This window comes from Heteronotia binoei, chromosome 12 (genome assembly GCF_032191835.1).
Source record: "Heteronotia binoei isolate CCM8104 ecotype False Entrance Well chromosome 12, APGP_CSIRO_Hbin_v1, whole genome shotgun sequence".
NCBI lineage: Eukaryota > Metazoa > Chordata > Lepidosauria > Squamata > Gekkonidae > Heteronotia > Heteronotia binoei.
Window position 1 is genome coordinate 42,368,737 of NC_083234.1, and position 14,046 is coordinate 42,382,782.

General features: G+C 42.3%; 2 protein-coding genes across 5 annotated transcripts in view; both read right to left on the minus strand.

Moving 5' to 3' along the window:
- The window catches only part of PPP3CC (protein phosphatase 3 catalytic subunit gamma), a 95,307-nt gene extending 90,975 nt beyond the window's left edge, over positions 1-4,332 (minus strand). The window contains exon 1 of one of the 4 annotated variants that reach the window (XM_060251767.1): positions 3,981-4,332. In XM_060251767.1, the coding sequence (XP_060107750.1) occupies positions 3,981-4,035 (55 nt within the window). In that variant the 5' untranslated portion in view covers positions 4,036-4,332. The remainder of the gene's footprint in view (positions 1-3,980) is intronic. The other 3 variants (XM_060251769.1, XM_060251768.1, XM_060251770.1) reach the window with 3 other exon arrangements.
- A 6,859-nt stretch (positions 4,333-11,191) lies between these two features.
- The window catches only part of SLC39A14 (solute carrier family 39 member 14), a 51,378-nt gene continuing 48,523 nt past the window's right edge, over positions 11,192-14,046 (minus strand). The window contains exons 9-10 of the mRNA XM_060251026.1: positions 13,418-13,602; positions 11,192-12,616 (exon numbers count right to left, since the gene is read on the minus strand). Of these exons, the coding sequence (XP_060107009.1) occupies positions 12,470-12,616; positions 13,418-13,602 (332 nt within the window). The 3' untranslated portion in view covers positions 11,192-12,469. The remainder of the gene's footprint in view (positions 12,617-13,417; positions 13,603-14,046) is intronic.

Below are 14,046 nucleotides of genomic sequence, written 5' to 3' on the forward strand. Positions count from 1 at the left end.
TCATTTTGCTCACTGTCAGAAAAGGGGAAGCAGCAGAAGGAAGCTTCTGGATCTCAAACACTGCCTCATTTGTACAGAGGCAAAACAATTCATTTAACAGACATCAACCGAGAGACAAGAATCCTGTAACAAACCCAAATGCCAAGTCTACCCATTTCCACTCAGGCATACTTTTATAGAACCTAATACTAGCCATAATACCAGGATTTCATTCTCCTGTTCACCCTTCAATATGATGGATTTGCATCATTTACTAGAAGCACCCTTCCGCTGTCCACACAGGTGAAAAAAATAAATGACACAGATCTGATTTTTGGTTTGTTTGTTTTTTTAAAATGCCAACATCCAGAAATTAGCACAAGAAGATTTCAGTCTCCCAGGTCACTTTGCTACCGGCCTGAAACTCACTACCCTTCAGCAAGGGAACTTCAAAGGGAATCTCCAGCATGAAAATGTTGAACTAGAATTTAACCAACAAGTCTGACTATTCATTTCAGATTCAGTGAAGGATTTCTCACCAAGTACGTGTGAAATTAGCATACCAAAACTAAGATTGTAAAAAGAAAAAGTAGCTCAGTGGAATTAGAATATTGTATTGATAAATCATGCTGCTATGAATGATCACTGTGCTTATCGTCTATATTTGATCTTGCATTTCATGGCCCCTTGGTTTCACTATTTAAAGAGTCTCTCTGTATTGGGGATAATGCTTTGTCTGACAAAAGGTATGACTCAAATACACAGTGGATGATGTAGGGTTAAACCTACTGAAAAAGTCTATTTGTCAAAGGTTACTCCTAAACTTGACCCTTGTGATGAAAGGACCCTCATTAAATCCTTTCCATTGACTGTCCATACAGCACTCCAAGATTTTGCATTTTTATCCCTTCTTTCCTCTGATGGAACATTTTGTATTCATAACAACCCTGTGAAGTGCCTTAGGCTAACTGAACGGCCTTGTCTGAACAAGTGTATGTGCACACGAAAGCTCATATCTTAAATAAAACTTTGTCTTAAGGTGCCGCTGAACTTAGAATGGCCAAAAGTCACTTCACAGCTGAACCCAGGTCTCTTCAGCCAATGCTAAAATTCTACCTACTATATCACAGTGGGAATCTGCTGGCTCAAAGTTCATTCTGTTTACCTCTCCACCACACTAGCTCTCAGCGTAGGAGGCCATGCATAAAATAGCTGAACACAGATTACCATTTCTGAGCTGTTTGTCCACACAATCAAGGTGAACAAAGTAATGCTTAATGGCAGGGTCTGTCTTCCACCCTCAGTTCTACAATTCTTTCAATACTGAAGTGAGAGCTGAAAATCTACATTCACAGCAAATGTACATATTGTTCAGATGAGCCTTAAATTACTACTACTTACTACTAGCAGTAATTCCCAATATAGACCAGTTTGAAGAGAATGGGGAGTAGTCTACCTTCTCACTACATCTCAATGCTTTCTAGGAATACGAATAAAAGTTCTTCATTACATTAAGAACAGAACTGAAGCACTGAAAGAAGGAGAGATTGAGAATCTATAATAAAAATGTACAAGCTTTTTGAGGATGCCCTTTTACCAGAAATCCAGCACCTTTGTACCTAACAGAAGCTTTACTCACCTTGTACAATTAATAATGATCAACATAAAATTCATCTAGACTACAAATGCCAGGGAGCCACTATCTTTCAAGACAATACACAGACCAAAACTTGAACATGCAACACAAAGTCGAACACTCAAACCTGGATTAGAAGAACAAATAAGAAGAATTTCAGAGCAACGGGCAACAACTCTCAGAAGAGATATTTAAACTCATGTAATTTGGCAGAAGTCTAGCTAACACCTGTAACAGAACAAACTGAGGCCAAGCTAGTAGGCTGAAACAATTACTTCATAGATTTAAGTTATTTCAGCCTTCATAACTGCTGGGATTGTTTATCATGAATGGCTAGGTGCTAAGTGAAAATTTAAACAAGTGTATAAAACTGATCTTTTTCAATTCATGGGTATGATAGATGGCACCAGATTAATTAGGACAGCTAAATCTACATTGTAAAAGCCTTCCACTAATCCAATGGCTTCTCGATTAACATTCTGCCCTCATGCTTACTAACTATGTCCAGTATCACCAGCTATTTTAAAACAGCATGTGCCATTTCAGTCAAACAAACTGGGAAAAGAGGGGCCAAGGACCAACGATTTGACATACAAGTAAAGGGTTATAAAATCAGAAAAGTTTCAGTCATACAACTGCTTCTAAAAACTGATGCCCCTAAGGACCACAAAGAGAATAAGATAAACATTAAATACTTGGGAATAAGAGATACCAAGTCCCCATCTCAAGTGTAATCAACCACATGGGGCAATTTCATACTCAAAAGTGGAAAGAAATTAAACGGTTTATAGTTCCTAGAGTCATTTTATGCTTATCAGATACACAACTAATAATTTTAAGTCACAAGTGGTTGCCTCTCTACTGACAGCACACAACTATGGATGACTTTAAAAACAGATCAACCAAATTCACGGAATACAGCTCTATCACTGTCTATGACATGTCTCCACATACAGCAGCAATATACTCTGAATATGAGATGGTAGAGAAAAATAATAAAGGCAAGCCATCACCTTCATACTCTTACAAGCTCCTCAAGGCATCTGAGTGGACTGCAAGAACCAGGATGACTACCTAGACAGATCCAGCGCAGCAATTCTTATATTTATTAACTTCCCCAAAATTAAGCCCTTTGCCTTCCATATATGCCCATCTAATAGACATCATCCTCCCAGAAAACCACACAAGCACATATGGAAGAAAGCCAAAAGGTTCAAGTCTCTAAAAAGTTCACTGTCGTCATAACACAAAGGTGTCACCACTACTAATTCTCAACCATGCATCTCCCCACTCCTGTCTCCTCCCCTTCAGGATCACAGTTTCCTTCTGCACCTAGAGAACTGTCCCATTTTCCTTGGCACTGTAGCTCTGGGTCTAACCTCGCTAACCTAAACAGAATAAACGAATAAAAGTTCTTCATTACATTAAGAACAGAACTGAAGCACTGAAAGAAGGAGAGATTGAGAATCTATAATAAAAATGTACAAGCTTTTTGAGGATGCCCTTTTACCAATTCTTATATTTATTAACTTCCCCAAAATTAAGCCCTTTGCCTTCCATATATGCCCATCTAATAGACATCATCCTCCCAGAAAACCACACAAGCACATATGGAAGAAAGCCAAAAGGTTCAAGTCTCTAAAAAGTTCACTGTCGTCATAACACAAAGGTGTCACCACTACTAATTCTCAACCATGCATCTCCCCACTCCTGTCTCCTCCCCTTCAGGATCACAGTTTCCTTCTGCACCTAGAGAACTGTCCCATTTTCCTTGGCACTGTAGCTCTGGGTCTAACCTCGCTAACCTAAACAGAGACAACCTTCTCTTCCCAATCTCTATCGAGACTACTGTTCTTTCTCGCTCGCTTACACAAACGCACATTGTGCTCCCCACCTACGAATGAAAGGATGCCACAAATCGCACTCCGCGTGCTTTGGGTCTTCTATAGACCCACCCAATTTAGCCTCCCTCCACCGCACTAAGAGGATGCCCCATATTTCCAGCACCATGCAAAAAACATGAGCTTGGGGTTTGTTTGTTTTTTTTAAAAAACCCGTTCTGCTTCATTGAAATGGGGTATTATAGCCGCTATAATATAGCTACTATTAATAAATATCGATAGCTATGATATTATGGAAGATTTACTGAGCTAATAGCCATTCAGCCTCTCCCATTCAGCCTGAAGGATGCCACGAGATACTTCCCCATCGCCGCCACCATCACACATATAATAAAATCCACCCTCATCTGCAGCGATGATGATAATAATGAAGCTTAGGTCAGCGTTCCCCTCCATCTCCCCCCCCCCGCCTTCAGGTAACGGAAACCACCCCTCCCCCATGGCCGCCCCCGCAACCCCCTCACCTTTCACGATGCGCTCCGTCGTGGGCAGTTTGCCGCCCTGGCCGCGCCCGGACATGGTCCCGCCTGTTCCGTCGGCTCCCGGGACCCTCCTGCCTCCCCACGGGAGGGGCCGGGACTCCGGCGGCGGCAGCGGCGGCGGCTTAGCAGGCCCAGGCGGCGACGGTGACGGCAGCAAAGGCGCAAGAACAAGGGAATCCTCTCAGGGTCCGGGCGGCGGCAGCGGCGGCTCTCTCCACCCGAGCCCCCCGCGCCTGCCCGGTACCACGCATGCGCTAGCGTCGATACTCACTCCCCTCCCCTCCTTCCACGGCACACAAGGCACAAGCTGTCAAGGCCGCCGTCTCTTTGATTGCAAGGCGCAGGCGCGTGCAACCCTCATCTCCCTGACGCCTGCCCTCCCACTTCCACCGCCCGTTACGCATGCGCCAAGGGATCCTTCCCTATTATGTCTTCCGTAAGGTACGATTGGCTACCACTACGCCTGCGCGTGGAAAGGGGGAAGGGAGAAGTTGGGGGGAGGGAAATTAAACAGCAACCTACGCTCTCTTAAATCACGTGACTAAGTTGCGGTCAATGGACTTTCCTTTTCCTTACCCTTTTTCCTTGTCGCCATTTTGAATGGGAAGAGTTGCTAGGAAACCAACAGCTGGAACCAGTATGAAGAGAGCGAAGAGATTGGGGTGGGGGGGGGGAGGAGGAAAGGGGTGAGCGGAGATGCGGCTCGAAAGCTTCCCTAAATGTGCAAAAGGCCAATAGGCCTACAGGCAGAAAAACTGCCGTAAACGGGCAGCTTTAACATGGCTTGTTTTTCCTGTTCGCTACACCCACTCAGTTATAGTATCCTACAGTGGGCTTGGAAGAGCGCTGAAGGCAAACGCTCTTACTGCCTAATCATATTAGCGCTGCTGGGACAGCGTACAGGGACAATGCACAGCCTTTGTAATTCGGCAGCAAAGGTAATAACGGCGGCAACAACAGGAGGGTCAATGTTAGCGGTGGTTTACAGCCTAGAGAAGGCTCCTCAAATACTACCGTACATTTATTGAAGCATCGGCCTTCAAAGATTCCATATCATGAGATAACTGACAAATAAGTACAGAAAGAAAGAATAGTCAGGGATGTGTGTTACATTACTATCTAGTCATGACTGAACAGCAGACGGGGAGATGTAGGCAGTTACCAACAAGAAATAAATTGGAATAACGTTTATTTACATGTATGGCCTGTCTTTCTCACTGAGACTCGAGGCAGATTAAAAAATATGAAACAATTTAATAAAATATTGTAGGATATTTAACTATGCAATAAGTTTAGGATTACGGTGTTAGAAAATAGTGCAAATGGCCTTAAAAGGCATAGTATTATATAAATGGCACCAGCTGCACTGCTTGTATATCATAGCCTGCTTACAACTTGTGTACTCTGCCAGCTGACAAAAGGTATGTCACAACATATTGGTTAGTCTTTAAAGACTATCACAAGACCTTTTTTGCTGGAAAAGCATTTCCCAGAGATTTGAATGGGTATTTTTAATACACCCACAGAGTGACTATAGCTGACAATGCTTATGCCAGCCTTACATTTGTTGATCCTTAAACTCTTCAAGAGAACAGCGGTTTTGCTTTGCTGTAACTACAAGAGACAGCATAAAGTAACAATATCATCCTCATTGCAGGGTGCTGAATTAGTTTGTGACAAATCTTGCATTTCCTGATTCCCTCATGCTATATTTCTGAATAACACTGCTACCCTGACAGACTGGAAGAAGCACTCCAAGTAAACAATCTCAAATGATTACTAGGAACAACCCTGCTTTTCTGGTAGCTTGCCCATATTCATCTTCAAGCTCCAGTTCTCCATCTCTTATAAAGTTAAAACTTTTGAATGATTTACATGGCCTATGATTTCACATGCTGCATTCGGAACTCTGATTAACATGACAGGAAAATTATGCTTTTCTACTACGGCTGTAAACAAAAACATACTTTAAACAAAAACAAGCTGGCACAGAAAATGAATACAGTGGGCAGAGGAGAGCCTTCAACAACAGGCATTCATGGGATGGGGTAAGCACAAATTTACTAGTTCAAGCATTCCAGTTTCCTTCTTGGCAATAATGGAATTTGCTATAGCTCCAAACCCTTGTTGATAACAGGTACACTCACTGTTCCATTTTGATAGTAGCTGCTAAAACAAATATTGTTAGCCCTAGAATCTGATTAACATAAAACACAACACTTAAGTGGATACCTGAACAGCAACATTGGCCAAGAGCATATAGATTTCATGATAGCAGGCATCACTGCCATCTTCTGTCTCAAGAATAGCATTACATGGGAAGTAAAGATCTGAGTGGACATAAAAGAGCTATCAAAAGTTCTTGGAAGTGGATAAAACTCACATTGCTTTATTATGTCAGTTTATGATTTGCTTCAGCACACATTGTTCTTTAGCTATTTTTAATGAACATATGAAGCTGCCTTATACTGAATCAGACCTTTGGTCCATCAAAGTCAGTATTGTCTTCTCAGACTGGCAGCGGCTCTCCAGGATCTCAAGCTGAGGTTTTTCACACCTATTTGCCTGGACCCTTTTTTGGAGATGCCAGGGATTGAACCTGGGACCTTCTGCTTCCCAAGCAGATGCTCTACTACTGAGCCACTGTCCCTCCCCACTGTTAATGCAACTTTTTACATTAACAGTGGCTCTCAAGAGAATCACTATAGATGTGTATGTATCTTTCTTGCAAAGGTGTGTGGGAAATTAGATGTACAGGCAATGGGATCTTAATTTCTAGATGCCTTAGTAACAAAATAGCTGGGATCTTTGCAGGCCTGCTCTATGAATACCTGAGGGGGAAAAACACTCTTCAGATGTCATTACAGAATATAGTTTATTAAGGAATTTTACAGATAACAAGGTCACATGACATAAGTTATGTTCTTTGTCTCAACAAGTTCTTACAACACCTGAGTTATTCAAATACTGAAGGGGGCGGGAAATCAACCTTTTAAAATCAGACATATTAAAAGAAATGCAATCAAAAACCCAGCCTTGCCCACTGGTCAATTTTGGTTTTTCCCCTCTCTCAATTCCTATCATCAAAGGATAACAATTCTGGCACAAGCAAGAGGTGGTATTTCCTGCCTCCTTTAAAGTGACTTACATAAAAAGACTAACTGCAGCCTCCTTAGTTTTCAAAGTGGCAAGCAAATAAAGACTTCGGTCTTACAGACACATGGGAGTAAACATTCTACATGAACATTCTTAGAACTGGGGAGCACATAAATTTTCTGTAAATGATTTCATAGTTACTTCCATAGGGAGTCCCTATTGATACAATTTCTCTTTATCATTTTATGAATTAATTAACTCAGGACCACAAAGAAAGGATACTCAGACAACATCAATTACTGTAATAAAGAGCCAGAAACGTCTTATAATAGGGATGTGTATGTTGAGGTGATGAACAACAGGATCAGGTTGCTACCCAGTTTAATTTCATAAATAACCTAAAATATTGACTTGTCAGTCAATAATTCAGGGAGCTAATAGAAATATACCTCTTTACTACAGCTAAAAGAAATTTGTCTTGGTTCAAAAAGGGTAGTTCCAGAATTAAAGCCACATGTATGACTGCATCACAGGCTGAATCCCTGCCAATAGTTTTCCCTGTGGAGAACATCCACAACAATTTTGTCAATTCCGTCCTGAAGCAAACCTCCAGCTCCCTCTTCATACAGTTCATACGTCCCCTGTCCCCCATAAGCAACGTTTTAGAAAGCATTTTGTGCTGCAGCAGGAGAAAGATGGCAGACAGGACATGCTCAATTTAAATCTTTCCAACAGTGGAGATTTTCAATGGAATCCAGGCCCATACTTAGTCAACTTCAAAAAACAAAAAGTCCACATTTGTTCATAAGTGATTCATTTCTGTTATTTCAGAACAAAGAATTACCTTATTTTGGCAAGACTGTTAGTATGCCAGAGATGTCTGACTTATACTGAGGGGGAGAAACAGAGAAGACAAACCAGAAAGATGGACAACGTCCTCCTTTAACAATAAATAAGATGTCTTCAAAAGACCATGTGGAACCATTGGTAATTATTAATCAAAATTGAGTTAATGGCTTTTAAGACAGTTGGTTTAACACGCCATGACTACCCCAGCATGTAGAAATATAATCAAGTTATGTTTCAAGCCTCTTTATTCAAAATAGCTAAAAGGACCACACAGCATTACAAAGTCTGCTGTGTGCATATCATGACCCTTATAACAACTATATTAGGGCCAAATGTGCTGGTAGAAACTAATGGATGATGTGGGAGGGCTCCAGTGGCGCTGTAGCATTTTACCATGTAGCCTGCTAGTCAACTCCAATTACTGCCCCCAATAATAAGATGTCACTACAAAGGCTATCTTCTTGCTTTCTGCCTTGAACCCTATGCATGCTCACATTTTCTACGGTATTTGTGGAAGTATCTGAACACAGCTGATCACCAGCCGCTATGCTTACAATTCGTTCCAAAGAGGATTGTAAAGACATTAAATATGCTATTCTTTGAACACAAACAGTATTACATTGTTGACGGTGGCCCAGCACTGAATTTGAGTCCTTCTAGTGTCAGTACCATATCATTTCTCTGCTCCAGCAATTTGGAATTTAACTGCAGGAGCTATGAAGAGGAACATACAGTATGTCACGGAAGTGAGTACATCCCCTCACATTTTGTAAATATTTCAGTATATCTTTTCATGTGACAACTGGCTCTGTGACGCAGAGTGGTAAAGCAGCAGTACTGCAGTACTGTGATCTGAACTCTCTGCTCACGACCACCACGTAAAAAGTCTGCCGTGAAAACGTTGTGAAAGCAGCGTCACCCCAGAGTCGGAAACAAGTGGTGCTTGCACAGGGGATCATTCCTTTCCTTTCATGTGACGACAATGAAGAAATGACAATTGGCTACAATATAAATTAGTGAGTCTACAGCTTGTATAACTGTAAATGTTCTGTCCCCTCAAAATTATGCAACACACAGCCATTAATGTCTAAACTGCTGGCAACAAAAGTGAGTACACCCCTAAGTGATAATGTCCAAATGGGGCCCAAAGTGTCAATATTTTGTGTGGCCACCATTATTTTCCAGCAGTGCCTTAACCCTCTTGGGCATAGAGTTCACCAGAGCTTCACAAGTTGCCACTGGAGTCCTCTTCCACTTCTCCATGACGTCATGTAGCTGGTGGATGTCAGAGACCTTGCGCACCTCCACCTTCTGTTTCAGGATGCCCCACAGATGCTCAATAGAGTTTAGGCCTGGAGACATGCTTGGCCAGTCCATCACCTTTACCCTCAACTTCTTTAGCAAGGCAGTGGTTGTTTTGGAGGTGTGTTTGGAGTCATTATGTTGGAATACTGCCCTGAGGCCCAGTCTCTGAAGGGAGGGAATCATGCTCTACTTCAGTATGTCATAGTACATGTCGGCATTCACGGTTCCCTCAATGAACTGTAGCTCCCCAGTGCCGGCAGCACTCATGCAGCCCCAGACCATGACATTCCCACCACCATGCTTGACTGTAGGCAAGACACACTTGTCTTTGTACTCCTCACCTGGTTGCTGCCACACACGCTTGACACCATCTGAACCAAATATGTTTATCTTGGTCTCATCGGACCACAGGACATGGTTCCAGAAATTCATGACCTTAGTCTGCTTGTCTGCAGCAAACCGTTTGCGGGCTTTCTTGTGCATCATCTTTAGAAGAGCCTTCTTTCTGGGACGACAACCCTGCAGACCAATTTGATGCAGCGGTCTGAGCACTGACAGGCTGACCCCCCCACCACCACCCCTTCAACCTCTGTAGCAATGTCATGGTCTGCGGCTGCATGAGTTCTGCCGGCACTGGGGAGCTACAGTTCATTGAGGGAACCATGAATGCCAACATGTACTGTGACATACTGAAGCAGAGCATGATCCCCTCCCTTCGGAGACTGGACCACAGGGCGGTATTCCAACATGATAATGACCCCAAACACACCTCCAAAACAACCACTGCCTTGCTAAAGAAGCTGAGGGTAAAGGTGATGGACTGGTCAAGCATGTCTCTAGACCTAAACTCTATTGAGCATCTGTGGGGCATCCTGAAACAGAAGGTGGAGGTGCGCAAGGTCTCTGACATCCACCAGCTACATGACGTCAAGGAGGAGTGCAAGAGGATTCCAGTGGCAACCTGTGAAGCTCTGGTGAACTCTGTGCCCAAGTGCTGGAAAATAATGGTGGCCACACAAAATATTGACACTTTGGGCCCCATTTGGACATCATCACTTAGGGGTGTACTCACTTTTGTTGGCAGCAGTTTGTTGCCAACATTAATGGCTGTCTGTTGCATAATTTTGAGGGGGCAGCACATTTACACTGTTATACAAGCTGTAGACTCACTATTTTACAATGTAGCCAAGTGTCATTTCTTTAGTGTTGTCACATGAAAGGATATACTTAAATATTTACAAAATGTGAGGGGGGGACTCACTTCTGTGACATACTGTATGCCATCTCTCTAAGTACTTAAGAACAAGCAACAAAGATAAAGAAGCAACTTATGAAACACTGACTGAATTTTTAAGAGCAGGAAGCGCCCCCCCTCCCGGTAGCCTCCTATGAGAGGATTTCCTCCTGCAAGTTAAAAATGTCAGCACTACCCTAAATTGCCCTATCCATGAAGTCAAGCTCTATCCATGAATCACATCTAAGTCCTATATAGATGACAGGAACTCCTGCTATTTTTTAGTAAACTCGTATCTTATTTGGGAGGCAAGCAGTGGGTAACCATCACATCAGCAGAGGCATGTTGTACCCCATAGTAATATGGATAGTGTTTTTTCAGCTTCCCCTAACTGCACCTTACAGTGGGTGTTACAAATTAAGGGTTCTTAGCAGCTCCCATTTGTTTCAATTCTATTTGCTGGAGGGGGATTATTGGAAGAGCCCATGAGAGGAAAGGAAATGAGAGACATAGGGCCATACAATTTGGACATCCTGCCTCAGACATATGGAGTGAGTGGAATCCAGCTCCTATTCAGCATCTCCAAAAATATAATGGAGGTGGTGCCTTTGTCTTGCATCACAAGCCAAAGGGGGTGAAAGGGGGAAGAATTACAACATTTATTCCCTTATGTACCAGAACAGAGCAATCCTGACACACAAACTGCTGGGGGGGGGGGGTTTAATCAGCCAGAAAGAATGGAAAGTCCACTGTTCACTAAGGAACTGAGGCTTCCCACTGATCAAGCAACACTCACAAACTCTCAAAATGATTATGCAAGGTAGAATATTTGCTAGAGACCAAAGCTGAAGCACTCAATATTATCAATATGATAATAATACATCAGTTCACCTAGTGACTCTGGGAAGTCTAGTCCTGGAGTAAAGCTCAAGACAAACCTACCTGGTCCCCCAATTTGGGCTTTAACTTTTCATAGACTGCTCTGGCTAATGCAGAGGCCTCAAAAGGTGCAAGTGAACTGTTCAATATAACCAGACTTTGCCAGAGATTAGGAGACACTCCACTGGTCAGATTCACCCTACAGAAGCAGCTTAAGGGACCTGCACATGTGTGAATCTTTTGAAGGAAGACAGAAGTTAAGAGGAAGGCTAATTTAGCCACACGGTGTCCCAGAAATAAACCTATTACCAAACAAAACTTGTAATTTGGTGTGTGGGTGTGGAAAGGACCCAGAAACTGGTCATGTAGGACAATCATTTGTTTCCTTTTTGGACCTATATAGGGCTTATAGCTAGTACCATCATCCAATTAAAGAAATCCTAGGTTTAATTGTTCAAGTTCAACTAATTAGATTTATCTAAATCCATATGAACAAACATTAGTTTTAAAGGAAGTATTGCAGGGATTATGCACCCATGTGTTAATAGCAAACACCACTTTAGAAGAGGCATTCCACTGCTCTCCCTTTCAGAAGGAAATGTCTCTTTTAAGCAGGCATTTTGTATTAAACCTGTCCAGTTAACCTGTTCAACCAGGGAACATATAACCTGTTTTAATAATCAGGTGTTTAAATAAAGCTGTGAATTAATATTATTCTCTTCAGCAATTCTTATTGCCTGTGAACAGAAGGAGAGTCAGGAAGATAGAGATGAGCTCTCTGGCTTTCAGATCAAACCTGCTGGAGCAGAAAGGGTTCTGTCCACTGTCAGCCCCAATAGGATGCAAGAATTTTAACTCCTGTGGGTGGAGCCCTTAAAGAAACACCTGCAGGGTGGTGAAAGAGAAAGGGCTGCTACAGTAGGAAATGGTTCTTAGATCACTTAAGCCCATAGCAAGGGATTTCATCAGTCACTGCAGGTCAATCAATAAGAAGTCTATGAAGCAGGTTTCACAAAAGGGCCCTCCTTCAGTAATCCTTGGCATTGCAACTTTACAGGGTCCATATACCTGCAGGGAGAAAGACCTTCCCAAGCAACTGAGTATTTCTTTATCCAATTTGGATCTGTCCAGAGTACATGGTGAGCAGCAACATGATGGTGAATCCTGTCAGCAGTCCTGCATTCTGGATGGCAAAGGCAATCAAAGCACTGCCGTTCCTTTCATCTTCTCGGCTGACTTCATTCATCTCTGGGAACTTATTGGACAAGGAAAAAATTATAAAAAAAATTTCTGTGGTAGTATGCTTTCCAACATGCTCATAACTGCAGACCCTATACAACATTTTCAGCCAGATATTTGGGAACTGATCTAATACAGACCACATACACAAGCTTTAAAGGCCAAGACTGCAACTTACTGGTTTTACTGTTTTCCCTGGGACACAGTCATGACTTCAGAAATGCAGAGTAGTGTTCTGCTTGACAAGGACAATATGATCCCAATACAGCTAATTGTCTCGAAGCAAGACACCACTTGTCAGCACACTTTATAGAATTACAAGTAGACCTGCAGAGGGGTCACTTGATGCACAGCAACAGTAAACAAGAGCAAGCTCTTATAGGGGCATGCTACCCATTAGGGAAATACCCACAAATATAATATTTTAATATTTTAGAGCAGAAGTGTAACAATAAAGGAGGAAGGGCAAAAAAACCAAACAAACAACTAGCAAATAATGGCAGCAGCAGGGTGGAAGCAAATAGCAGTAACCCATAGAGATGCTCTCTCATATGAGGCTCCACCCAACAGTACAGCATAACACCAAAGGATGAGTTATAATGGTTTGTCGAATAAATGGTATTCCTCTTTGTAATCCCCACAACTGAAATGTTCTCACATGAAAAGCAACGAATAAAATCCTTTCACCCTGAAGACATTTTTTGAAATGGCCTGAAAGAATGAATCCAACAGGGCCCAAACCACAGCAAACCAGTGATGTAGTTGCAAAATAATATAACAAATAGCTAGTACTCAGCCTGGTCTGCCTGCCACTTACCATATCAGCCAGTGCAATGTAGAGAAACATCCCACCAGCTAGAGCAAAGATCCAGTTGGCTGAGAAGTGGCTGCCAGCCAGTATCCCAAAGGCTAGCCCAACATAGCAGCAGCAAGCCGATATGAAGTTGAAGAAGAGTGCTTGCTGGATTGTCATCCCAGCATTCAGCAGAATGACAAAGTCACCTGCAGGGGTCAGGATACACAAAATAAGTTAGCAAGAGCTGTGTCAGTAGGATGGAACTTTTTAAAAGCCTCCTCCCCAGTTATAGCATTTATACTGTTAATACACTCTTTGAGTGGTTTTTTTTGTGTTTTTTTTTTGGGGGGGGGGGGGAATTGGACATCACCAAATCTTTGGTTAATCAATAAATCTTGAATTATGACTGTTGTCAATTTAAAATATAATCTATACACATCAAAATCCAGAAGAATATCATTAACTCATTTCATATATATAAGAACATAAGAGAAGCCATGTTGGATCAGGCCAACGGCCCATCCAGTCCAACACTCTGTGTCACACAGTGGCCAAAAATTTTATATACACACATACACCGTGGCTAATAGCCAATGATGGACCTCTGCTCCATATTTTTATCTAAACCCCTCTTGAAGGTGGCTATACTT